At 53.9% G+C, this 22,415-nt stretch overlaps 3 protein-coding genes and 1 long non-coding RNA gene across 6 annotated transcripts; 3 read left to right on the plus strand and 1 right to left on the minus strand.

The window, feature by feature from the left end:
* Positions 1 to 297: 297 nt before the first annotated feature.
* C2CD2L (C2CD2 like) lies at positions 298 to 10,218 on the minus strand. 2 transcript variants are annotated; one of them, XM_087821488.1, is made up of 14 exons: positions 9,872 to 10,218; positions 7,812 to 7,907; positions 7,312 to 7,431; positions 7,033 to 7,143; positions 6,818 to 6,934; positions 6,386 to 6,497; positions 6,152 to 6,260; positions 5,386 to 5,450; positions 5,168 to 5,295; positions 4,895 to 5,069; positions 4,114 to 4,215; positions 3,841 to 3,974; positions 3,470 to 3,755; positions 298 to 2,493 (listed from the first exon to the last, which is right to left on the minus strand). In XM_087821488.1, the coding sequence occupies exons 1-14, from the start codon at positions 10,211 to 10,213 to the stop codon at positions 2,282 to 2,284; spliced, it is 2,109 nt and encodes a 702-aa protein (XP_087677614.1). In that variant the 5' UTR covers positions 10,214 to 10,218; the 3' UTR covers positions 298 to 2,281. The 2 variants fall into 2 exon arrangements, with proteins under 2 accessions (XP_087677614.1, XP_087677613.1); XM_087821487.1 differs by having other exon boundaries at positions 3,841 to 3,977.
* Positions 10,219 to 15,028: 4,810 nt separating this feature from the next.
* DPAGT1 (dolichyl-phosphate N-acetylglucosaminephosphotransferase 1) lies at positions 15,029 to 20,346 on the plus strand. Of its 2 annotated transcripts, XM_016207670.2 has the most exons (9): positions 15,029 to 15,282; positions 15,591 to 15,711; positions 15,866 to 16,079; positions 16,332 to 16,478; positions 18,156 to 18,240; positions 18,602 to 18,790; positions 19,111 to 19,198; positions 19,580 to 19,735; positions 19,814 to 20,346. In XM_016207670.2, the coding sequence occupies exons 1-9, from the start codon at positions 15,122 to 15,124 to the stop codon at positions 19,877 to 19,879; spliced, it is 1,227 nt and encodes a 408-aa protein (XP_016063156.1). In that variant the 5' UTR covers positions 15,029 to 15,121; the 3' UTR covers positions 19,880 to 20,346. The 2 variants fall into 2 exon arrangements, with proteins under 2 accessions (XP_016063156.1, XP_016063157.1); XM_016207671.2 differs by lacking the exon at positions 19,111 to 19,198 and having other exon boundaries at positions 18,602 to 18,719.
* Positions 20,347 to 20,429: 83 nt separating this feature from the next.
* On the plus strand, positions 20,430 to 21,700 carry H2AX (H2A.X variant histone). Its single transcript, XM_016207673.2, has one exon. The coding sequence runs from the start codon at positions 21,135 to 21,137 to the stop codon at positions 21,564 to 21,566; it is 432 nt and encodes a 143-aa protein (XP_016063159.2). The 5' UTR covers positions 20,430 to 21,134; the 3' UTR covers positions 21,567 to 21,700.
* Positions 21,701 to 21,712: 12 nt separating this feature from the next.
* Positions 21,713 to 22,361, plus strand: LOC107533098 (uncharacterized). Its single transcript, XR_001602820.2, has 2 exons — positions 21,713 to 21,889; positions 21,972 to 22,361. It is a non-coding gene; the product is annotated as an uncharacterized LOC107533098 (long non-coding RNA).
* The last annotated feature ends 54 nt before the right edge of the window (positions 22,362 to 22,415 follow it).

Here is a 22,415-nt window from a genome sequence, read left to right on the forward strand (position 1 = left end):
CTAGTGTACCTGGGGCACACTCAGGTTTCCCATCCCTGGTCCAGTGCTGACATCCTGCAGCAGCTTGCCTGTTTTGAGTCCTGGATGAGGTCCCAAAGAACAGGAACCAGGGATATAGAGTTTGCTAGTATCTATAACTCCCTGAAACTAGCCCACATTTAGGAATGAAAATTTTTTTATTATGATGAAACCTTTGTAAGATTTCCCCTCCTGATTGCAAACTGGTGCAGCTACTATGGAAAACAGTATGGAGACTCCTCAAAAAATGTAAAATAGAACCACCTTATGACTCAGCAATTCTACTTCTGGGTATTTATCTGAAGAAATTCAAAACACTAACTTAAAAAGAAATATGCACCCTATGTACATTGCAGCATTATTTACAATAGCCAAGATATGGGAACAACCCAAGTGTCCCCCAATAGACGAGTGGGTAAGGAAGATGTGATACATGCACACAATGGAATATTACGTGGCAGTAAAAAAGAACAAAGCCTTACCATCTGCAACAACATCATGAACCTAGAGGGTAATTATACTAAGTGAAATAAGCCAGAAAGAGAAAGACAAATATCATATGACTTCACTTATTTGTGGAATCTAAAGAACAAACTAAACTAACACACAAAAGAGAAACAAATTTATAGATACAGGGAACAAACTGATGGTTGCCAGAAGGGAGGGGGTTAGGGGGCTAAATGAAAAAGGTGAAGGAATTAAGAAGTACAAATTGGTAGCTTAGGGGATGCAGTCAATAATACTGTAACTATGTATGGTGCCAGGTGGATACTAGAACTATCATCACTTCATAAATCATATAAATATCTAACTACTATGCTGTATACCTGAAACTGTAATTAAAAAATTTTAAAAAGACTTCCCTGTCCCAATCTATCTCTTCTGAGGCACCAGTTACCGTCTTCGTCACTGACTATATGCCAGGAGAATGCTAAGCACTTTACTTACTTACTTCTCATCTACAGCCAAATGAGAGCTACTGTCACATTCCCCATTCTACAGATGAAAAAACTGAGGCACTCTGAGGTTACATAACTTGCCCAAGGTCACAAAGGTAATTAATGGAGCCGGGAGTCAAGTCCAGGCAGTCTAGATCCAGAGCCCACGCTCCGGACTCTGTTACATCCTGGAAGGAGCAACTTGTTCAAGAAAGGGAAATGAGGGTGCCTATACTAGCAAAATGATTTTTTTGTCAATTTGCCTGCCTTTTTGCTACAACTTCACCCTTCAGAGACTCTGTTCTCCCACTTTCTTTCTACATGTCACTTCTGCGCTGCAGGGACTTCTGAGCAGACCCAATATGTGTGTCACCTCACAGCCTGGGCCATCTCTGATCCTCCCACTCCACCAACACCACAGCCTCACTGCCCCTTCGACTTCCAAAGGATAACCAGTCGTCCAGTTTATAAACTCCAATTTGACTTTAATAAATTAAATTCCAAGCCATCACACAGCAGTGGCATCATCATCTCCCAACATACCGAGCTGCGGCACTGCTCATGCTCCGTCATCACACAGTCTTTAAATAAAGACCCTAAGTCCATCTGTTCAGGGAAGGATTCCCACCTGGCCCCTGAATCCCTCCTTCCAACAGAGCCACTGCTCGTGGAGAAGGCCTCAAGTACAAAAACGTAATAAAGGGGAAAGGTGGGAGGAGTAGAAGAGGAGGCAGGGGGGTGGGGAGTACCTGCCCCCTATCCTGGCGCTGGCCCAACTTTCTATGAGCTGCCAATGTCCTCAGAGGGAGACACTGGTGCTGGTCAGAGAAGGGACCTAAGGGAGGTGTGGGAGCCCCATCCCAAAGGGAATTGCCTACCCTCCGGAGATAGGAAAGAAGGGTCATCTGGGAGAGACGCCCTCTACATCTGTTCACTGAGGGCCCTGAACCACACATATAAATAGAAAAGAGAATAAATAAGGGAGGGTCAGCTGAGGAGCTGAGCACCCTGGGACTCCTCTGAGGGGTCAGTGTCCACAGCAGGCAAACAGTTCTGAGGAGTGCCCACACGCCAGGACAGAGCCCTCCTCTGACTCCTAGCCACCCGCTCCTTTAGGTCCTCAGCAACAGGTGCTCATCTCATGTGCTTCCCCCTACAAGACCCTTCCCACTGGCCCCATGGTCCAGGACAGACAGGGCTTCCTGGAACCCAGAGGGCTTTCCTGGCCCAGGCTGCTGGGTATCCAGGAAGGGGAACCAAAAGGGATGTGGGGAATGGGCTGAGAGGACTCCTGCCCTCTCCTAGCTCAGGAGGTGAGGAGGCCCTCAGAGCTGGGGGCTGGGGTTGCCATTGGCCTTGGGTTTGGATTTGAAGGAAAAGCGCTTAATAAGGCGGCGAGAAAAGCTGCCAGCTTTCTTTCGGACACTGGGTGTGGTCATCGTGTTGGAGAGGTCGTCGTGTGACTGGCTCAGACCAGCTTCCTTCTGTCGAGGTCTCCGGCGAAAGATGAGCTTGGTGCCACTGCGCAGGAAACTCACTGCGGGGGAAGAGGGGAGGCTGAGGCAGAGAGAGAGGCACCAAGGGGATGTGGGGGGTTGCTGAGCAGAGAAAAGACCAAGCATGGAGGGGTCAACAAATGCGGAACAGAACCAGGCCTCTGGCCTAGAAGCCAGGCTTCCTTAGGAAAATAGAGACAAAACATGTCCTTTCTCCTTCCTAAGGGAAAGGGGGTGCTCGTGGGATTCTGTGCACACTCCTAACTACTGTTCTGAAGAGGAATGCCAGCAGGCCGCTCTGTGAGTAGACTGAGAACTGGGCCTCTTTACTGTGGAAAGACAAAGGCTGAGCAGAGGGTGTTTCTAAAGAGTGTCCTCAGAGACAGACATGAAGCAACAAGGTTGGCTGACACTGACTTGTTGACAACTCCAGGATGTGAGCAGGAAGGGGCTCATCTGGAACACTTCAGAGGTCACTTCAGGCCCATATAATGAGGAAGGCACCTCCACAGCAGGCTTTGGAGTTAGGAATTTCATTATCCCAAGAAGTGATGCAGGCTTAAATCATTAATAGTTAAGTACATTTGTGGTTGATAGACTCATTGATGGAGGAACGAAGATGTTTGGGGGAAGTGAGAAGTACCACAGCCGTCCACAAACTGTGTCACTGCTAGGACAGTCCTAGGGTTAGCCTGAGGGAGGGTTTCTCATACTCGGGGGGAAAGAGTACATGACAAAAGGGAAGAAAAGAAAACAGAGGAAGGGAGATATACACTTAGACACAGGGAAAAAGAAACATAGTGGTAAACGATGCCACAGGCCCCAAGCCCCAGAGCATCACACTCCTCTCTCTACTTTAGCTTTAGCTTGGCTGGGACAGGCTGGGACCTCTGGTAATCCCTAGGGAGAGGAAGGACAAAGCAAACTGGCTTGAGGCTTTCATGTCTCTAAGGGCCCAGTAGGACCCAGGTCATGATACTGGGTATAAAAGAAGGGGGGCTGCCAATATATCCCCACCTTTGTGATCCTTGAGGCTGCGGGTCTCTAGGGCACCAGTAGATCCTGTTTCCGACTCAACATCATCCACAGATGGCCTCTCAGAAATGTCGGAACGTGTTGTCTCATCAGCTTCCTGGACACTTGTGGGACTGGACAGAGCCTCGAGAGGTCCCGGGAACATGGCTGGTAGGTCTGAGGGAGGTGGAGAGGGGCCGCTGCTGCTCCCTGCACAGTCCTGCACTGAGGCCTCCAGCGATGCCGCATAGCCCAGGGACAGGGCCAACTCGTCCTGAGCAATGGGCACCTGGCAAAAGGGACACATTTTAATGGACCAGAGTGACCCATTAGGGCTTTCTCCCTAGCCCAGCTCCTCTCCCCAGAGCCGTTACCTTGGAAACACCAGAGATGATGAGAGTGCTACGTTTAGTGGGTGTCTTCTTGGCTGCTCGTCCACTGGGTTCAGTCAGCTGGCGAATCGCTGTCTCTGCTACAGGGTCCAAGCCATTGGAAAGATGGCTCTCTCCTGCTGTGGATACAGAGGGTGGACAACCTGACTCCTCTCCAGCTCCTTGGACCTGAACTCCCGTGCCTTACCCAAAGTGGTTTTTTACTTTGGGGCCCTGGTACCAGCCAACATTCACACTTCCCAGCTCCCCACTCACGGCTGCTGCTGTGGGAGGTACTGCTGGGGCCGCTGCTCTCACTCAGCACAGTTGTTGTCTTCTCAGTCACCTCCACCTTGGACGGGGAGCGGGAGGGGGAGTCTGGTGGGTGGGGGAGGGTCAGTGAGCTGGGAGGTGTTTTAGAGTGGTCCCCACCCCATCTTTGTTGAGATGTAGGCCTTGGTGACTCAGAGGGCAGGGGTGACTAAGGGATGATTAGTCACAGGAGCGATTAAGAAGATGCCAAGGCGACAGAAAGATACCACAGGGAGTGTGCACTGAGGGTGTGGGAGATGCCATGAAAACAGAGATGGCACATGGGTCCCCTGGAGGAAGGGGGATTTCATGGGACCCCCAGAGATAGGAGAAATGTCATGGAGGGCTCCTGGGAGTAGAAGAAATACCACAGAGGCCACTGGGTGTGTTGAAGGATCCCACAGGGTACCAGAAGGTTGAGGGTAGAGGGAGGCAAGATTAGGCAGTTGGAGCTGGGGAAAAAGAGGGGAACACACCCGTGAAAAGACAGAGGGAGCCTGAGGAGGTGGAAGTGCAAGAGTCCCAGGTGAAGGGCTGGTGGACCCAGGATTGAAGTGGGAGGGGAAGAGTTGGGGAAATGGAAGGGCGGAAGGGACCATGTGAGAGAGACAAAGATAATCAGGAAAAAGTGGTTGAAACCAGGGGCGGCTGCAATTAGGGCTTTCCTTTGCCCTTTCCCTGTCCTGTATGGATCTGCATTTTGGGGCCCTCGCTATAGCTGGGCTCTCAGGCTCCTCCTTTTTACCTAATTTGCCATCTACACGAGGCCGGGACTGGACAGTGGTGACTGTGGTGACAATGGTGCCATCAGGCATGATGGTACGGTCCATCTCGACCTTCTTGGTAGGTGTGATGCTGGGGCGTGGAGTGGAGGAGGTGGGTGTGTCCAGGTTTCGGGGGGAGCCCTCCTCATACTGAAGCTGTCAAGGAGTGGAAGAGCAAAGACAAAGATAATCAAGGCCTCAAAGACTGCCCTCTCCTGTCTCCTCCCATCTTCCCCCAGGGGTCAGCTTCTCACCTCCACTGCCATGGTGGCTGCTGGTCCCAGGGCTTTTCCTGGCCCAGGGGTGAGTGGGCACACCTGTCTTCGGGACAGTGGTCTGGAAGGAGAGCCCACAGGCAGTGTGGCCTGGCCTAGGAGTTCAGCTGGGGAAAGGGGGAGCACTGTGAGCTGGGTCCATGATCAGGCTCCACTCAGTGCCCATCCGGAGGTGCTCCTTCCTGCCTCATACTCACTGTCTCCACAGCTGCTGCTCCTTAACACTTTGAGGGCAAGCTCCCGGCTCTGGGGGCCCAGATCCCTGTGGCCAAGAGAAGAAGGGGCAGGGAGGGGGAAAGTTAGCAAAGGGAATCCAGCCTCGAGCTGATTACAGGCCAGATGCAGAGAGTGATGTACATAAATAAGATGGTACAAGTGCTCCAATGGGATTAATTCCTGCCTTCCAAATACTTTCTCTTCCCAAGAGAACAGGACAGGGCTTGAGTGGAGACCATACTCCTCAGCTGGGCATTCAAACCCTCCCTGATCCTGCCTCACCCTGCCTTCCAGTCTCTCCATGTCAAACCACCATCTCTCCTTTGCTCAAGCTCTTCCCTCTGCCAAGAACACTTGTCCTTCACGGCCTGCTGAAAATCCTCTTACTCTAAGGTGTGGTTTAAATATCGCCTCATCCATGCAGCCTACTCTGATCCTTATCCCTGCAGGGAGCAATCTCCCCACGTAAGCGCTCCCATGCACGTTTTACAAACCTCGAATAGAGCACTTAGACCATTTTCTTTACATACATCTGTCTGCCTTGAGACTGACATCAAATCAGGGGTGGGGAGTTTATCTTGGTCATGTCTGTATCCCCAGGACCTAGGTTGGGGCCTGGCACACAAAAGGGGCACACAACAAGGCTTAGTGAAAACAGAGCTGGTTCATGCCGGGGCTATGCTGGAAGGGGATGATTCTCAGTCTGCCCATGGGAGCAGGACTGGGGGCAGGGGAGGCGCTCCTTACAGTGCCAGGTCCTCGGTCCATTCCACCTCAGGACCAGCCCTTGTGGGCTTGGTCCACTTCTGTTGCATGGGGTGGTCAAGCTCAGCCACACAGCACAGTTCCCCAGTGCCTGTGAGGAGACAGAAATTAGAAGATGCTCAGATCAAAGATGGGAAGCCACTGAGGAAAAGAGAGGCCATTTCCATAACCTGCAACCATAACCTTGGCAATCCCCCAGTCACTTCTAGCTCTCACCTTCCAGCTTGCTTCCCAGATGCGATGCTCGAAGGTGCCGTAGGAATAACCGGGTAGGTCTGGGGATGACTGGCTGGGCCTGGGACACCACGGGTGGCTTCTCACTGGGCACCTAAGAACAGAAGGAGGTAAAAAGAGAATTCTGACTTAGTACCCTGGAGATAGTATGCCTGCAAACTATTTTTTAAAATATGTTTTTATTGATTTTTAGAGAGGAAGGGAGAAGGAGAGAGAGAGAGTTAGAAACATCGATGAGAAAAAAACATCGAGCAGCTGCCCCCTGCATGCCCCCTACTGGGGATCAAACCCAAAACCCGGGCCTGTGCCCTGGCCAGGAATCAAACCTGCAACTTTCTGGTGCATGGGGTGACGCTCAACCAACTGAGCAACACCAGCCAGAGCACAAACTATTTGCTTTGAGTGTCTACTCACCAGACCTCCAGGGGCAGAGCAAGCCCTCAGGTTGACCATCATAGCTGGCTGGGTGCTGACTATGGCATCCTCAATCAGCTCCTTAACAGTGGAGAGCTCTACTTGCTCCTCACCTCTCTGCAGCGAGAAGAGAACAGAGAGGTGGGGCCCCCACTCTGCCTCTCCCTCCTTGTTCTGCCTCGTCCTGCCCCCCACCCCCAGCCCTGCTCCCTTACCTCTCTAGCCTGCAGCTTGGGAAGCACTGTCAGGCTGAAATCTGGGCGATCCCTGAAGGCCCAGGATACAAGAAGCCCCTCACCAGGGATTTCCTCCAGGCTGACTTCCAGCTGGGGACAGGGACAGAGGGGTTGAGCTGACTCACCCCAGTCCTCTAGTTATGCCCACTCCCCAGGACCCTCCCTCCCCAAATTCCATCTCAGAAGGGGATCCAACTGAAAAGGCTGAGGCAACTGAACCACCTGCTGTCCCACTCTATTTCCCACACCCCCCTCCACCTGTGTTGGTGGGAGTGTCAGAGTGATGTGGTAGGTCTCCATGGAGACAGCAGCGGGGGACTGTTGGGTCACAGAAACTGGGAACATCACCTCCTCAGCAGAGAGCTGACAATGCAGCACCTGGGACAGGCAAGGCATGGAGGCAAAGAGGGTTAGGCATGGAGGAAGGATACTCAATCCTGCTTTGCCCTGCCCTGTAATGGGTCAGCAGACCCCTCCCCACTTCAGTTGTCCTTAAGATATTACTGTTTTGGGGCCACAAGTCCATAAAAAAAAATCATGTAAAAGCTAAAGACTCTTCTCCCCAGAAAAATGCAGATATAAACACATGTACTACATTTCACATGTAACTTTAGTGGCATTCTCAGACCTCCTGAAGCCAATCCTTGGATTTCTAAATCATTCATCAACTTCAGGTTAAGAACCCTTGGACTGAAGGGAACTCTTGGAATCAGCCCCCTCTGAGACCCTAAAGAACGTATTGCCCATCAGACCCTTACCATGGTGTGCTCTGATTGGTCTATGCAGGTCACATGACCAATGCTGGCTCTGGGTGAGAGTTGGGGCACCTCCTCAAAGGCGATTTGGATGGAGCTCTGAGGGAGTAATGTGGACATAGGATCAGGTCTTTGAAGCTACCACGGCAGGGCTGGCCTGCTCAGTTGCTGGCTCGGACCTGGCACTGCCGAGGCCTCAGCTGCAGGCTGGCTTCTGACCCCTCTTTGACTCAGGGCTTTAGAATAGGAAGTGTTCTCCTCAAACCCCACCTCTCAAGGGGCCTGCAGCTGCTAGGGAGACTGGGGAGCTAGATCACCTTGAGACCAGATCACCTTGTGCAGAAGACGCTAGATTCCTCCTGAAATACCAGGAGCCTCCCTCTTCTCCCCCAACTTCCTCTTCATCTTCTACCCTTCACCCAAAGGAAAGGACACATAGAAAGAGTAATGAAGGTGTTGGCGGCCACCTACATGTAAGAGCTGAGCAGAGAGACATGACTGAGCTAAGGGTAAAACCAGTAAGGCCACCGATTCAAGGCAAGAGCTGGAGAAACGAGGCCAAGCCTTCTTCCAGATAGGATGAACATGCACAAGAGTACGACTCTATCCATGTTCTTGGAGATGAAGACAGCTCAGCATGGCCTTGGAGAACTTTACCAGAGGGACTGGGAAGAAAAGCAAGCTCAGAGGGCTCAAGGGTCCAGGGGCCTGGCTAATTCCTCAAGGCAGACAGCACAGTGGTGTTAGGGAGGAAAAAAGCTGCTTAGCTTAAGTCTTGAAAGAGCTTCCTAATTCTTTCACAGCAGTAGAAGCAACCTACTGCAGCCCCAACTGGAGAGCAGGATGGGAAGAACTGAGCAGGGGGCACAGACTGAGCTGACAGCTCTTCCTTGGGTCTTGGGATTGGAGAAAACAAATCCACAGGGCTCATTTGCCGGGCAAACCAAGGGAAGCCAATTTCTCCGCCCTTACAGGTGTCTTGTTTGAAGGCCAGGCCATGGGAGATGGGTGCTTGGAACCCCAATCTCCCCACCCCCTGCAAGGCAGGTCAATGTCCAGCTGAGTCAGCTACCCTAGGGAGTCACTCCTGACCAAGGGACAAGGTGCAGGGAAAGCTGGGTGGAGGCATGAGTTTAAGATGTAGACTGAAAGATGCTAACTGGGTTTCTGCTGGCTAGCTGGGCAGGAGACAGGGCAACTTCTTGTGTGGCCACTTCTGTTTCCAGGCATCTGGGGAACTAATAAAGCCCTCCCACTAGTGGTGGCTGGAAATGGAGAACCCTCTGAGCGAGGGGCCTGATGGATGTGAGAGCAAGGAGAAATTACTGGGCCAGAATGGGTAGGGGCCCATGAGAGGGAGACCTCTACCTCCCACCCCACCTCTCAGTCTCATGACCAAGCTTCCTGCCCCACCTCCTGGGAGTCAAATGCCGGTGGTGCAAAGGGAGGAAGTAGGCTAGGCTGGTCTGCGGCCGGCTCTCCAGGGCAGCTCCAGGCTCATACAGGGAAGAATGTGGGTTGTCGATCTGCTCTCCACCCAAACACCTTTCCCTCAGCACATCAGCGTGCAAAAAGATGCGAGGCTGTAGCAGCTCATTGAGGGGTGGGGGTGAGGGGGTAATTCAGGCTCCTTCGGAATCTGCCTGATCACACCAGGGGCTTGGGACTGGAAATGTCAGCTGAGTGTGGTGGTGGCAGGAGAAGGAGGCAAATTCCTTAGGAAGGTGCACCTGTCTCGCTCCTACCCTCGTATCTCCACCCCCACCCGCCTCACGCCCCCAGCCGGCGCGCGGACGAGACGGAAGCGCCCCGAGGCGCAGGGGTTAGCGTTGCTATGAGGACAGCAACTTGGGCAGGGCTCGGAGCCCGACCGCACCAACAGCGACTTTGGGGCACAGCCGGGTTGCTACAACCTCCAGCCTCACCTGCGCCCTTTTCTGTGACCCCAGAAAGGAGGAGCGGCTGCGGGGCGCCCCAGGTGGCCCCCCCCTCCCGGTGTGAGCCAGCAGTGCCTCCCCGAAAGGAACGGCTGCGGGAGGGGCCGCCGGGCCCGGCCAACTCACCCCGTCCCTGCAGGCCTGCTCGTTGAGCGCTCGCACCCAAGCCCGCTGCCAGTTCTCCCGGAAAGACTTGAAGGCGAAAAGCGACGCCAGGAGGCCGCGGACGCCTGGCTCCCCCGGGGCGCCGGCCCGCGCGGCCCGCAGCCGCAGCAGCGAGCGCCACACGCCCAGCTCCCGCGGGGGGCCGGCCGGCGCGGGTCCCGGGCTCCGGGCGCCGGCGGCGCGCGCGGGACACAAGCCCCGCGCGTACTGCAGCAGCCAGCCGAGCACCGTGAGCAGCGAGGCAGCGAACAGGACCAGCAGGGCCGCCCAGCCCACGTCCCGCCGCCCCCAGCCCGGATCCATGCTCCGCGCCGCGCCCCGGCCCCGGCCCCAGCGCGGGCTCAGCCGCGGCGCCGGGGGAGCATGGCCCAGGCGGGGCGCGGGGCGCGGGGCGCGGGCTCCCCCGGGCCGGGCGAGCGGGCTCGGAGCTCTCCGGGGCTGGGGCCGGGGTCAGCGGGCGCCGGTGTCACTCGGAGGAGGTCCTGGGGGGCGACGCCGGGGTCCCTCTCTCCGCGGTCGGGTCGCTCCTCGTCCCGCAGCCCGACTCGGGGTCGTCGCCGGCCCGCGCCGGACTCCTCCCGCCCGCGGCGCGGGCCCCCCGGACCCCGCCGGAGACTCGCCCGCAGACTCGGGGGGCGCGCGGGCTCCGGGGCTGCGCGCACGGCGCCGACACTGACAACTCGGCCCCGCCCCGCCCCCACCCGCCCTTAAAGGAGCCGCACCCGCGCGGGCGGGGCTTGCGGAGCGCGGTGCAGAGGCTCGGGAGGAGGGCGGGAGGACGATCGGGAGCGGAGGTGGTTCCGGGGTTGAAAATAGGCGGGATCTTTGGCCACCCCGCCCCATCCTGGAATCGGGGTACTCCGCCTTCCCGAGCTCACCGAGAGCGCCGCGCTCACCTGAGACGCCGCCTCCGCTCTCCCCTCGCTTAGGTCTCTGTGGTTTGGACGCCTGTGGGGTGAAGAAGGTGACCCCTGTGGGCAGCATCTGCCCCTTCTCCCAACACCCCCAGGCTCAGCAGCTTCTCGGTTCCCGTTTCCTGGCCGAAGTTAGACGCCGGGTATGTAGGTGCGGAGCGCCGCCCTAGAGAGAAGAGCTTGGCAGAGGCCCGGCCGACACCGACCACGGAGAGCGCAGGACCCAACCTGGCGGAGGCTGCGAACAGAACATGGAATATCCCCCCTCTACCACCCCCAGTCCTCTCCCCCTTGAAGCTGGAACAGGGGAACACCCTATTAACCTCCTGCTGCTGCGGGCTTGTTCAGGAGATATTTCTCAAGCCTGGGGCTGCTTGTTTTTTAAAAATAATTTATTTCCATAGTAACAGCTCCTGCCTAAGGAGCATGTGTGGAGGGAGTGGTAATGAGCAGGGAGCTGGCAAGGTAGCACTGGACTATCAATAGATTTACCTAGAGGACCCTGCCATCCAAATATCTAATATTCCAACAAGCACCCACAAATTGTGTTACAGGTACACCTTTTCCTAGATTTATGGGAGTGGATTCCATCCCTACAGGACAAGGGTTTTTCATTGCTTTCTGGAGGCAGGGGAAGGAAAATCCTACAAAAGGATTCAAAGGAAACTCCATTCCCCAAGAGGTCCTTCTCTACATACACATTGTAAGGACTTTGGTACACAGTGCCTTCCTTAGAGAAGTAAACAGGGAAAGTATTAAATATCACCTAAATCCAGTTGGTAGCCTGAGGAATGAGCACTTGGGAGTAAGTTTGCTCTTTAAAGTGTAGAGTTGCAGAACTAGGCGGAACCTGGCAGGTCAGCAACAAGGTGCCTAAGCCAGAGGAGGTGGTGGGTGGTGGGGAAGCTGGAGCATCCCTGAATTTCACTGTAACCTTGCTGTGGGCCTGCCCCATGCATCATCGTTTAACTCTAAAAAGAGCAGAGGATTCCTAGAGTGTGGGTTTATAATCTTGAGGGGAGGAGAAGACATGAAATGAAGGGAGGAGAGAATTCAGGGCCAGAACCTAGGAATGCAGGAGGAAGCTATTAGTGGGCAGAGCAGCTAGAGCTAGAGGAGCAGGTTGGTTCCACAGGAAGTTGTCCAGGTGCAAAGTTTCACTATGAAGACCCTCTTCCCCCAAGAACCCTTCTGCAGGAAACCTCTGACCTTCCAGGGGCCTCAGTTCTGAGATCTTGGATTTACTTCCTCAACTCCTCCACTGAGCACTCGCTCCTCGCCTACCAGATACTGCTTCACAATTCAGTCTCCCACAAGTCTCCCTTGTTAGCTCTCCCACTCTTCCTTTCTCTTGTTGCTTAGTCCTGTAGCACTTATTTCATTCTGCATAATGGTCTAGCTGGGTGTTTATATGTATGCTTTTCCCACTCACCAGGAAGCTGCTTAAGAGTGGAGTCCTGTCTTACTCATCTCTCTTCCCTCATATTCAGCCAAGCTGCTTTACTGTGCTGAAGCAGACTCTTTGAGAAAAACGACTACTTATATCACTTTGTGTCTCCACAGTACTTAAGAGTTCCCCATTCACATAGCAGGGATGAGTAAATTCTATGTAATTTTTAGAAGTCTAACAGAAAATATTCCAATATACATGTAAACACTAAAAATTCCTATATTGTTTCCATCTTTTGAAAATTCATTCATGTCATCCCAGTGGAACGGGAGGTCTGGGGCTTGCTTTTAAAAAGCAGCTTTTGAAAAACTGATGGGTGGGTAGGCAGGAAGAAAAGCAAAAAGCCATAGATCTGGCCTCGCAGGTGTCATAGCCCCCAGACTATTCATCCAAAGCTGTCTCATGGCCCAGCCGGGCGTGGCTCAGCAGCTGAGTGTGGACCTAGGATCCCGGAGATCCTGGTTGGATTCCCAGTTGGGGCACATGCCCAGGTTGGGGCTTCATCCCTGGTCTGGGGCTTGCAGGAGGCAGCCGATCAAAGACCCTCTCATCACTGATGTTTCTCTCTCTCTCTCCACTTCTCCCTCCTCTCTCTGAAGTCAATAAAGATATATTTTTAAAAAACAACAACAAAACCACACAAAGCTGCCTCACGGAGCTTCCTGGCACTGGGAAACATTTTCGGGACAGGCCTTATCAGGCAATTGGTCTTAATAGTGGGTTGGCCTTGCTCACTTGGAGGCACTCAGGACTCCCCAGTAGGAAATAAGCATCTCAGACATGGTCTACTCAGCTCAAGAAACCAGCTGAAGCCGTCGACAACTCACTTAATCTGTGAGTCCTAGGATGAGCTTCAGTTTTCAAGCAAATGCTTTGAGCTCTTGCCAGAAAAGGCAGGAAATCTCAAGTGTGGCGAAGTTATGTGTTTGTTTCTCATTAGTCAGTTACCATCTTGGGAACAAAAATATTCAGGATACACGACGAGTATCCAAGCTCTGAGGGTAACACGTGCGCTGGATGAGGAATCCTGTCTCGTCTCGGAACACGCGTGCGCGCCCTCTCCCGGCGGGGAGGACCGGGCGCCTGCTCCGAGGGCCGAAGGCTGCCGCCTCGGGGCTCCCGGAGCTCCTCCCTCCACCGGCGCCCGGCCTCTCGCTTTGCCTGCCTCGGAGGCTGTCCCACTCCTTCCACTTGCCGAAATCTTTGGAGATGCTGTTCTTCCTCACGCGCTTATCACCTCCTTTGATCACAACTAAAGGCTCTATCCATGTGCCCCTATTGCCCTGCCCCCTTTCGGGCCCAGGCGCATGGTGAGTGGAGACGCCTCGCATACAGACGTCTGTGTGCCCTCGGGCCCGCGGGGCAGCCTATGGGACAGAAAACTTTCCTCCAGGGAGCTTCCGGCCCGAGGACAGAGGAGCGCGAGTGGGCGCACGCACAGGAAAGCGGTACCAGACGGATAGGAAGCCCTGAAAATTTGATGGACTTATAGCATGTAAATTACAGGGATTACTTCATATATACATAGTACGCTTTATAAATAGATGGGTTTTGTTGTTAATTAGAGCCACCTTCAAGTAGAAGAGATATTTCACACCTGGTTTTGAGGGACGAGGGGGACTATCTTTGGCCAAAAAGCCAACCCAACCCTTCCTCCTCAAGCCCCTCATATCCCAAGGAGCGGACCAAGTGCCGGACGCTCGAGTCCAGTCGTCTTCCGAACTCGCTGGCCACCTCAGAGCTGTGGGTGGATGGAAGACCAGGAAGACGCCGGTGGTGAACCGTTCCTCGCAAGGAAACGTGCCAAGCAAGAGGCGCGGGAACCTGGCGGAAGCGGCCGGGCGGAGCGCTCCCCGGCGCGGGCGCCCTGCACCGCCCGCCGCCCCTCCGAGGCCTCGCGCAGGGCGCGCGACCCCGCCGCCACCCCCGACGGTCAGGCGCCGGCGAACTCCAGGACCTGAGGGCACGCCGGGCCCCTGCGGGGGCAGTGCTGGTTGCAACTAATGCCCCTGAGGGGGCGCGTAGGATGGGTGGGGTGCCCGGGCAAAAGCAGCAAGACCAAGGACAAGGAAAACACGGAGTAGGGCTTTTTCAGTCTGTGCTTTAGAATTTACATCATCTTCCCAACTGTAGCTGCGTTTCAGGAACTGCGTTGTATTTACCTTGGCTTCCGACTACATTGGGAACAGGTTTTCCACAGGAGCAGGTGCTGCTCCGCGGGCGCGTCCCTCTTGCCTCCCCCGCCCTCGGCGCCCAGTAGCGGTCTTCCCCACTTCAGAGCTATCCCAGAGGAAACTCAGGATACTGGCCCTTTAAATGTGACCCGCAGCGGCCGACGGAGCTAAAACTGACGTGGAGCTAAGAGTAAGTGGCGTCAGACGCGTGATAGAGGGGTCGTTCATCTTGGAACAGGGCAAGGAGTTTTTCCGCTTTGGGTTGTACATCTTTAATATGATAGGAACGTATCTGCTTTTGTCTTTCATTGCTTTTCCAGTATCCACGTGACGACTCAATTCTCGAATAAAAGATGTAGTTTGAAATAATTCTGTCTCCACTCTTCTGCCCATATTAAAAATGGCCGCCTCCGCCTTCAGCAACGGTCGTTGCTCTACAAACAAGATCCGGGCGGAAACAGTGGATAAGTAACCGCAGCCGGGCCGAGCTGAGGTTGGGAGAGGCTCGCTGGCGTCGGGAGGGCGGCAGAGTCGAGTTGTAGGGTTTTGCTCTGGCTGGTGTGGGAACACCCAGCCTCTGGGGAGCCGCTCTCCTCCCCGCCGGGGCTCAGGGCTTCTGCGCTGCTTGCGCCTTCGCCGAGGCGGCGGCGGAGCGGGCCTCTGGTCGGTCACCATGTGGGCCTTCCCGGAGTTGCCGCTGCCGCTGCTGGTGAACTTGATCGGCTCGCTGCTGGGGTTTGTGGCCACACTCACCCTCATCCCAGCCTTCCGTGGCCACTTCATCGCCGCGCGCCTCTGTGGCCAGGACCTGAACAAATGCGGCCGGAAGCAGATGTGAGCGGCGGCACGCGGGTCCGGGCCGAGGCCGAGGGCTGGGGAAGGGTGGGCAAGGCAGGGGCTGGGGCTGGGGTGCTCGTCCGCGTGCGGAGACGCCGCGCCCACCCAGCAGACAGCCCGCCTGGGAGGTGAGGGGCAGAGCTGGGTAGCATTGGGCGAGGGCTGCGCGAGGGGGAAGGGGAACTCTGGGCTGCACCGGGGACTCCGGCAGTGGCACCCCTCGCCAAGTTCGGTCACCGCTGCGCGCACTAGTGAGTGACCACGCCCCCTTTCTCTTTCCCCTCCCCCGTGCTGCTGGGCCACAGCCCAGAGTCCCAGGGAGTGATCAGCGGCGCCGTTTTCCTGATCATTCTCTTCTGCTTCATCCCTTTCCCCTTCCTGAGCTGCTTTGTAGAGGAGCAGTGCGAAGCCTTCCCCCACCACGAAGTAAGTGGGTTAGTGGAGGCGGGGCTGCGGGCTGAGCGTTGGGATTATTCGGGTTTGGGGAGAGGGGCTAAGGCACTTGGGAAAAGAGGAATTCTTGAAAGGAATGGTGAAGTGGGAGTAGGGTTGAGCCGTGACTTGCCCGAGCCTCCCCCAGTTTGTGGCCCTGATAGGTGCGCTTCTTGCCATCTGCTGCATGATTTTCCTGGGCTTTGCGGATGATGTCCTGAATCTGCGCTGGCGCCATAAGCTGCTGCTGCCCACAGCGGCCTCACTACCTCTCCTCATGGTCTATTTCACCAACTTTGGCAACACGACCATTGTGGTACCCAAGCCCTTTCGTCCGATTTTTGGCCTGCATTTGGACTTGGGTGAGTAGCCCCTCTACTACCGCCCGTATGTCCTCTACTTCAGGGCACCCTTACTCCATAAGATATCCAACAGCATCCTCCCTGGTGCTCCGCATTCTCCTAGTGTCCCTGCTTTGTCCCTGTGTTTTCTCAGATCCTTTCTGTTGGCCCTTCATCCTACCCTTTGTACTCATCATTTCTTTCAGAAGAATATCCTTAAATCCTCATTCTGTACTCGGTGCTACTTCTTTTCTTATTGTCCTCTCTCCCCAGGAATCCTGTACTATGTCTACATGGGGCTGTTGGCAGTGTTCTGTACCAATGCCATCAATATCCTAGCAGGAATTAATGGCCTAGAGGCTGGCCAGTCCCTAGTCATTTCTGCTTCCATCATCATCTTCAACCTGGTCGAGCTGAAAGGTAGGTGGGATTGGGGGTAGGGAGAGAGAAGTCTGAGTCTTAAGGAAGTTAGTTGCCTGATATCTGGCTTTGGGGAATTCAGGAAAAAAGCAGTATGTTAATAATTATAGAAGATTCAAGTTCTGACCCGGTCTCTCAGTGGGTTAGAGCATTGTCCCAATACACCAGGGTTGTGGGTTCGTTCTCTGGTCAGGGCACATACAAGAATGCATAAATAAGTGGGACAACAAATCAGTGTTTCTCTCTCAAATCAATAAAAATAAATAAATAACTATAGATGATAAGGGAAGGTATTTACTATGCAAATAACAATTAAGATTTATTAAATGTAAGAAAAATAGCAGCATTGTCATTTATAGCTAGATTGGCACTAATAGGTAGGCCATGGTCTTCTCTTATTGAACATAAACAATTTCATAGAACCCCCAAATCACTCTGTGACCATGACAGAGTAAGACAAAGGCCAGACCCCTCCATAACTATGTCTGAGCATAGACAAGAACACTGTGAATCTCACAAAAATGACCAAGATCCCCCTCTTCTAGCTAACATGAGTGATTGCTGCTTACTTCTAAGTCAGTTCCTCCTACTTCATAGATAAAAACTAAGATTCTCATAGAATTACTCCTGTTGACAGCACCGAGACCAGGGCAAAACTCTGCTTCCTTGCATCTTCCTCAGAATTACTTAAAATCCTATAACAAATCCTCCTAACATCCCCTTACTGAGGCATCCCATGGTTCCCCATGGGATGTGGTTTCCAAAAGACTCCCTTGTTACAAGTCAGTAAATCCATCTTTGATTACAAGTTTGTTTCTGGTGGTATTTGGCCAATGAACATCAATAAGTGTTTGTTAAAGCTAAGCACTTTTTTGCCCTGGCCAGTGTGCTCCAGTGGTTAAAGAGTGTTGGTCCTCAAACCAAAGGGTCGTGGGCAGGATCGATTCCGGGTCAAGGGCACGTACCTGGGTTGCAGGTTTGATCCCAGTGTATGTGAGAGGCAATCAATTGATGTGTCTCTCTCACATCAATGTTTCTCTCTCCCACTCTCTGAAAAGCAATGGATAAAATATCCTCAGGTGAGGGTTAAAAAAATTTTTTTAAAACTAAGCACTTTTAAAATATCTCATTTAAACTTTGTAACAGCTCTAGGCTTAGAGAAGTTAAATTTTCATGACCAAGGTTACACAGTTAGGAAGTAAAGTTCATAGTCAAACCTAGATCTGAAACAATTTAAGACAATAAGTTTAGGAAGGGTTCATGAAAGAGCTGGAGTGTTGAGAATTGCCTGGGTGACATAAAAGGGGTAGTAAGGGTTTTTTAAAAATATATATATCTTTATTGATCTCAGAGAGAAGAAAGGAGAGGGAGAGAGAGAGATGGAAACATCAATGATGAGAGAGTCATTGATCGGCTGCCTCCTGCACGCCCCTGACTGGGGATCAAGCCTGCAACCCTGGCATGTGCCCTGACCGGAAATCAAACGCGGATCGCCTGGATCCTAGGTCGACACTCAACCGCTGAGCCACACCCGACCGGGCAGGGTAGTGAGTTCTTGAATGTGACTTGTGAGAGGTGGACAATAAAGCTTGGGACATAACTTAGAAGCAGGCGAAAACAGTATACAGAGGAGTCGCTATCACTTTTTCCTTCTTTCTTTTTCCCCTGCTTCCAAAGGTGACTGTAGAGATGATCATGTCTTTTCCCTCTACTTCATGATACCCTTTTTTTTCACCACCTTGGGATTGCTCTATCATAACTGGTAAGTAGGCCTGTAGATGGAGGGACATCTGTTTTAACATGTAGCAAGTGTGGTCCTGATCATGACCTACCTCCTGATGGAGAGGCTAAACTTGTGCATACCTGTATTGAATATTTTCTGGGTCTTCAATTGGTAGTGTTCATAAATTGCTCTGTACTCAGCAGTGGTTGGGGACAAGTGCTGTGAAGCTCCTGGAATAGATGAATTCAGGGCCTTGGGTCTGGAGAGTTGCTGAGAGAGCTGGATGGAGTCTTTGAGTCAGAACTAGGGTCAGTTCTAGCCCAGTGCCCAGGGTGTGTGATATGAGAGAAAAGATTGATAATGCCTCTTGCCACTGGCTCAGATCCTCTCCCCCACACAGGTACCCATCACGGGTGTTTGTGGGAGATACCTTCTGTTACTTTGCTGGCATGACCTTTGCCGTGGTGGGCATCTTGGGACACTTCAGCAAGACCATGCTACTCTTCTTCATGCCCCAGGTGTTCAACTTTCTCTACTCACTGCCTCAGCTCCTGCATATCATCCCCTGCCCTCGCCACCGTGTGCCCAGGTAGTTGCTTTGGGGCTTGGAAGGGACATCATAGCTTTATTGCTTGGAGCAAATGTATAAAGCCAGCCTTATACATATGCTGTGCAAAGGGAGTGGCCCCAAAGGTGGGCTGACTGTTTCCATGTGGTTAGCATTTTATAAATTATAGAGCACATTTACTTACATAATCTCATGTAATGTTCCCTGTAGCTCTGATCACAGTAGTAAGTAACAGAGCCAGAAATGGATAAGTTGTTTGACTCCACATTCAGTGCTCTTCCTATTAAATAACCACACTTTAAGTAGTGCCCCAGTTACATAAAGCTCTCTTCCCCCTGCAGACTTAATACCAACACAGGCAAACTGGAGATGAGCTATTCCAAGTTCAAGACCAATAGCCTCTCTTTCTTGGGCACCTTTATTCTAAAGGTAACAGGGGCCCTGACTGGTGTGGCTCAGTTGGTTGAGTGCCGTCCTGTGTACCAAAGGGTCGCCAGTTTGATTCCCAGTCAGGTGCCCAGGTTGTGGGCTTGATCCCCAGTCAGGGTGTGTGTGGGAGGCAGCTGATGGAAGTTTCTTACATTTATGTCCCCTCCCCCCCTCCCTTCCTCTCTCTCTAAAACCAGTTTTTAAAAAAACACATATTGTAACAGGAACAAGGATTTAAGGCTTTAGGCCATCATCCTGAATTCAGGGAATGAGGAACCTAGGCCTACATTAGATCCAAGGGGAGTTTGGGAGCATTAAGCAGGTCCCCATTTAATAAGCATAAGTATTAGCTGAAGTTCTCTCCACCTCTGGCCTTTCCAGGTAGCAGAGAGTCTCCAGCTAGTGACAGTGCGCCAGTGTGAGAATGAGGATGGTGCCTTCACCGAGTGTAACAACATGACCCTTATCAACTTGCTACTTAAAGTCTTCGGGCCCATGCATGAGAGAAACCTCACGCTGCTCCTGCTGCTGCTACAGGTGTGGTTGGGGATGGGGTTTACACCTCCTTGTCTCCCTTTTTCCATGGTTTTTACTGTAGTCCATTTTTCCTTGCAGATCCTGGGCAGTGCTCTCACCTTCTCCATTCGATACCAGCTTGTCCGACTCTTCTATGATGTCTGAGTTCCCTGATCATTGCCCTTTACTTCATAGTCCCCAGGGTTCCTGACTCAGGCCAACCTCGTTCTAGACCAAGATTGCCTCTCAGCCAGGCCCCTCCCACCCTTCATTCTCCTTAGCATTTCCTTCCCCTGTGATTATTGACATAATGGGCCTTTCTTGCCCTCCAATGACTATTGACTGGACTTTGCCTGTAGTTTTCTTCAACTTGCCACTCTCCCAATCCATCTTGTCTTTGCAGCCCCCTAAGGTGGGAAACTGCAGCTGTTATGTTTTCCACAACTCTTTCAAGGAATATGTTGGGCCTGTGAATAGAACCCTGGTTGGTGATAGGGACACAGGCTTGAAGATGACTTCACATTAGACTATAAATTAAGGATTCTAATTAGTAAAAGGAGATGGGACTGTGGGGATTGGGGACACAGGTGCTCCCAGTGGTAACAATAAAATGTCTTTTTCTTGTTCCTGTAGGTGTGTTTCCGATATGGGCATTTTAGGGTAAATTGGGAGGGTTGGTGGAGGCACTTCCTCCAAGAAGGTGCCTCTCTCTGCCCCATCCTTTACCCCCCAGTACACCAGGCCCCTTCTAGCAAGATTGTGAGCAGAAAAAACAGACCAGACAGAACACGTTGAATAAATACTGAAACCGTGATATGTCAGGTGGCATGAAGGGCCATGGATTGGAGCTGTCTGCTCTCGGGTATGGGATCGGAACTTGCACGGGCTCTCGTTTCTTTCCTTTTTCACTCTCCCTTTGTTGGATAGGAGGGAGGAGGAAGTGACAGCTGGAAGGGGTGGCAGAGGTACTTACAGTGCTCATCCTTTTCCTGTGAAAACCCCAGGCCCCACACTTTTCCCAAGGGCTCTGGAGGTGGCTTTAGACTCCACCCTCTCTGTCTTCCGGTTTTGGTCTCCCGCTGTGGCGTTTAAATCTCGCGCGCTTTCCGCGGATTGGCTACGCGAGGCAGTAGTTGGCCGTAAGCAGCCACTGCTCCTCGCCATTTTCCCCGGGCAGAAGGTTTTCAAATTCGACCAATCGGCTGTCGCGCTCCTTCAGCTGAGACGCGTCACTGAAGGCTAAACTGCTACCAATCAGAGGCGCCTTTACCGAAAAGAGCCAATCAGGGGGGCGCAGAGGTGTGCCCTGGAGGCTTATAAGGACGGCCCCTGGGCTTTCGCGGCAGTAGTTGGACTGCGGCGGACGGCTGAGTGTCGGCCTCTCCTCGCTGCTTCTCACCGCTCGTCTACCTCACGCAGAATGTCCGGCCGCGGCAAGACTGGAGGCAAGGCCCGCGCCAAAGCCAAGTCGCGCTCGTCGCGCGCCGGCCTCCAGTTCCCAGTGGGCCGCGTTCACCGGCTGCTGCGGAAGGGCCACTACGCCGAGAGGGTGGGCGCCGGCGCGCCCGTGTACCTGGCGGCCGTGCTGGAGTACCTGACGGCCGAGATCCTGGAGCTGGCGGGCAACGCGGCCCGCGACAACAAGAAGACGCGCATCATCCCGCGCCACCTGCAGCTGGCCATCCGCAACGACGAGGAGCTCAACAAGCTGCTGGGCGGCGTGACGATCGCGCAGGGAGGCGTCCTGCCCAACATCCAGGCCGTGCTGCTGCCCAAGAAGACCAGTGCCTCCGTGGGCCCGAAGGCGCCCGCGGGCGGCAAGAAGGCCAGCCAGGCCTCTCAGGAGTACTGAGGGCGCTGCGCCCGGCAGCCCGGCCCTCCCCGTGCCACCACAAAGGCCCTTTTAAGGGCCACCACAGCCCTCACGGAAAGAGCTGAGCCACGGAGGTCGGCTGCCCCCTCCCCGCGCCGCCGCCGCCGGCCGGCCGGCCGCCCTCCCTGCGCGGGCTCGCGGCCCGCTCCCCTTCTCCGGCCCGGAGCCACCGCGGAGGCCTCGCGGCCGGAGCTGTGGCCCAGCCGCCCTGCCCTCTGGGGGTGGACGGGCTGCGGCACCTTCTGGAAGGCCGGGCCCGCTGCGCTGACGTAGGCTGAGGGGAGCGGCCGCGGCCCCGGAAGGTGAGTCGCCGGCGGAGCCCCTCAGCTTCTCCAGCTCGGTGCTTAGTCGCCCCCTCACACATGGCTGTTGACTTCCTTCCAGGCTTTGGTGGAGGAGACTTCGGTCCTTAAATTAGTCCGGGCGTCCCCTCTGCGGCCAGACCCCAGGCCTTCCCCATCGCTCCCTCCATCTTCGTTCCAGGCCTGTGCGGAGCGGCGGGGACAGACCGGGACGTGCAGCCTCCCGGCGCCGGGCGCCCACGGGCTGTGCTGCGAGGCCGGGTCCCGGCGTTCCCGCGGGGCGGACGAACAGCCAGGCCTCCCCGCTCCCCGCAGCCCCGAGCTAGGTACCAGCACAATCCGGTGATCCCCGCCTGGGCCCAGCCTCCGCAGGCTTCCGAACTGGAATTGAGCAGCTACCCTACCCAGGAGTAGTACCTTAGGTATTGGGAAGTTTCAGATGGACTGATTTTATTAAAGGATTTTTTTAAAACGTGTCCTGTTTTCATTTTGCCTCAAAGTGTTGTAGGATGGATGACTTAGATCC

The sequence above is a fragment of the Miniopterus natalensis genome, chromosome 11 (genome assembly GCF_054644295.1).
Source record: "Miniopterus natalensis isolate mMinNat1 chromosome 11, mMinNat1.hap1, whole genome shotgun sequence".
Classification (NCBI taxonomy): Eukaryota; Metazoa; Chordata; class Mammalia; order Chiroptera; family Miniopteridae; genus Miniopterus; species Miniopterus natalensis.

Excerpts from the sequence above, each read along its gene's own strand:
- DPAGT1 (XM_016207670.2), top strand. The coding sequence starts at position 15,122 with ATGTGGGCCTTCCCGGAGTTGCCGCTGCCGCTGCTGGTGAACTTGATC. Across the intron at positions 16,080-16,331 it reads TGGCCTGCATTTGGACTTGG|GAATCCTGTACTATGTCTAC; the intron begins GTGAGTAGCCCC and ends CTCTCTCCCCAG. Across the intron at positions 16,479-18,155 it reads CAACCTGGTCGAGCTGAAAG|GTGACTGTAGAGATGATCAT; the intron begins GTAGGTGGGATT and ends CTGCTTCCAAAG.
- C2CD2L (XM_087821487.1), bottom strand. The coding sequence starts at position 10,213 with ATGGATCCGGGCTGGGGGCGGCGGGACGTGGGCTGGGCGGCCCTGCTG. Across the intron at positions 7,144-7,311 it reads TGACACTCCCACCAACACAG|CTGGAAGTCAGCCTGGAGGA; the intron begins GTGGAGGGGGGT and ends CCCTGTCCCCAG. Across the intron at positions 3,978-4,113 it reads TACCTCCCACAGCAGCAGCC|CAGGAGAGAGCCATCTTTCC; the intron begins GTGAGTGGGGAG and ends CTGTATCCACAG.
- H2AX (XM_016207673.2), top strand. The coding sequence starts at position 21,135 with ATGTCCGGCCGCGGCAAGACTGGAGGCAAGGCCCGCGCCAAAGCCAAG.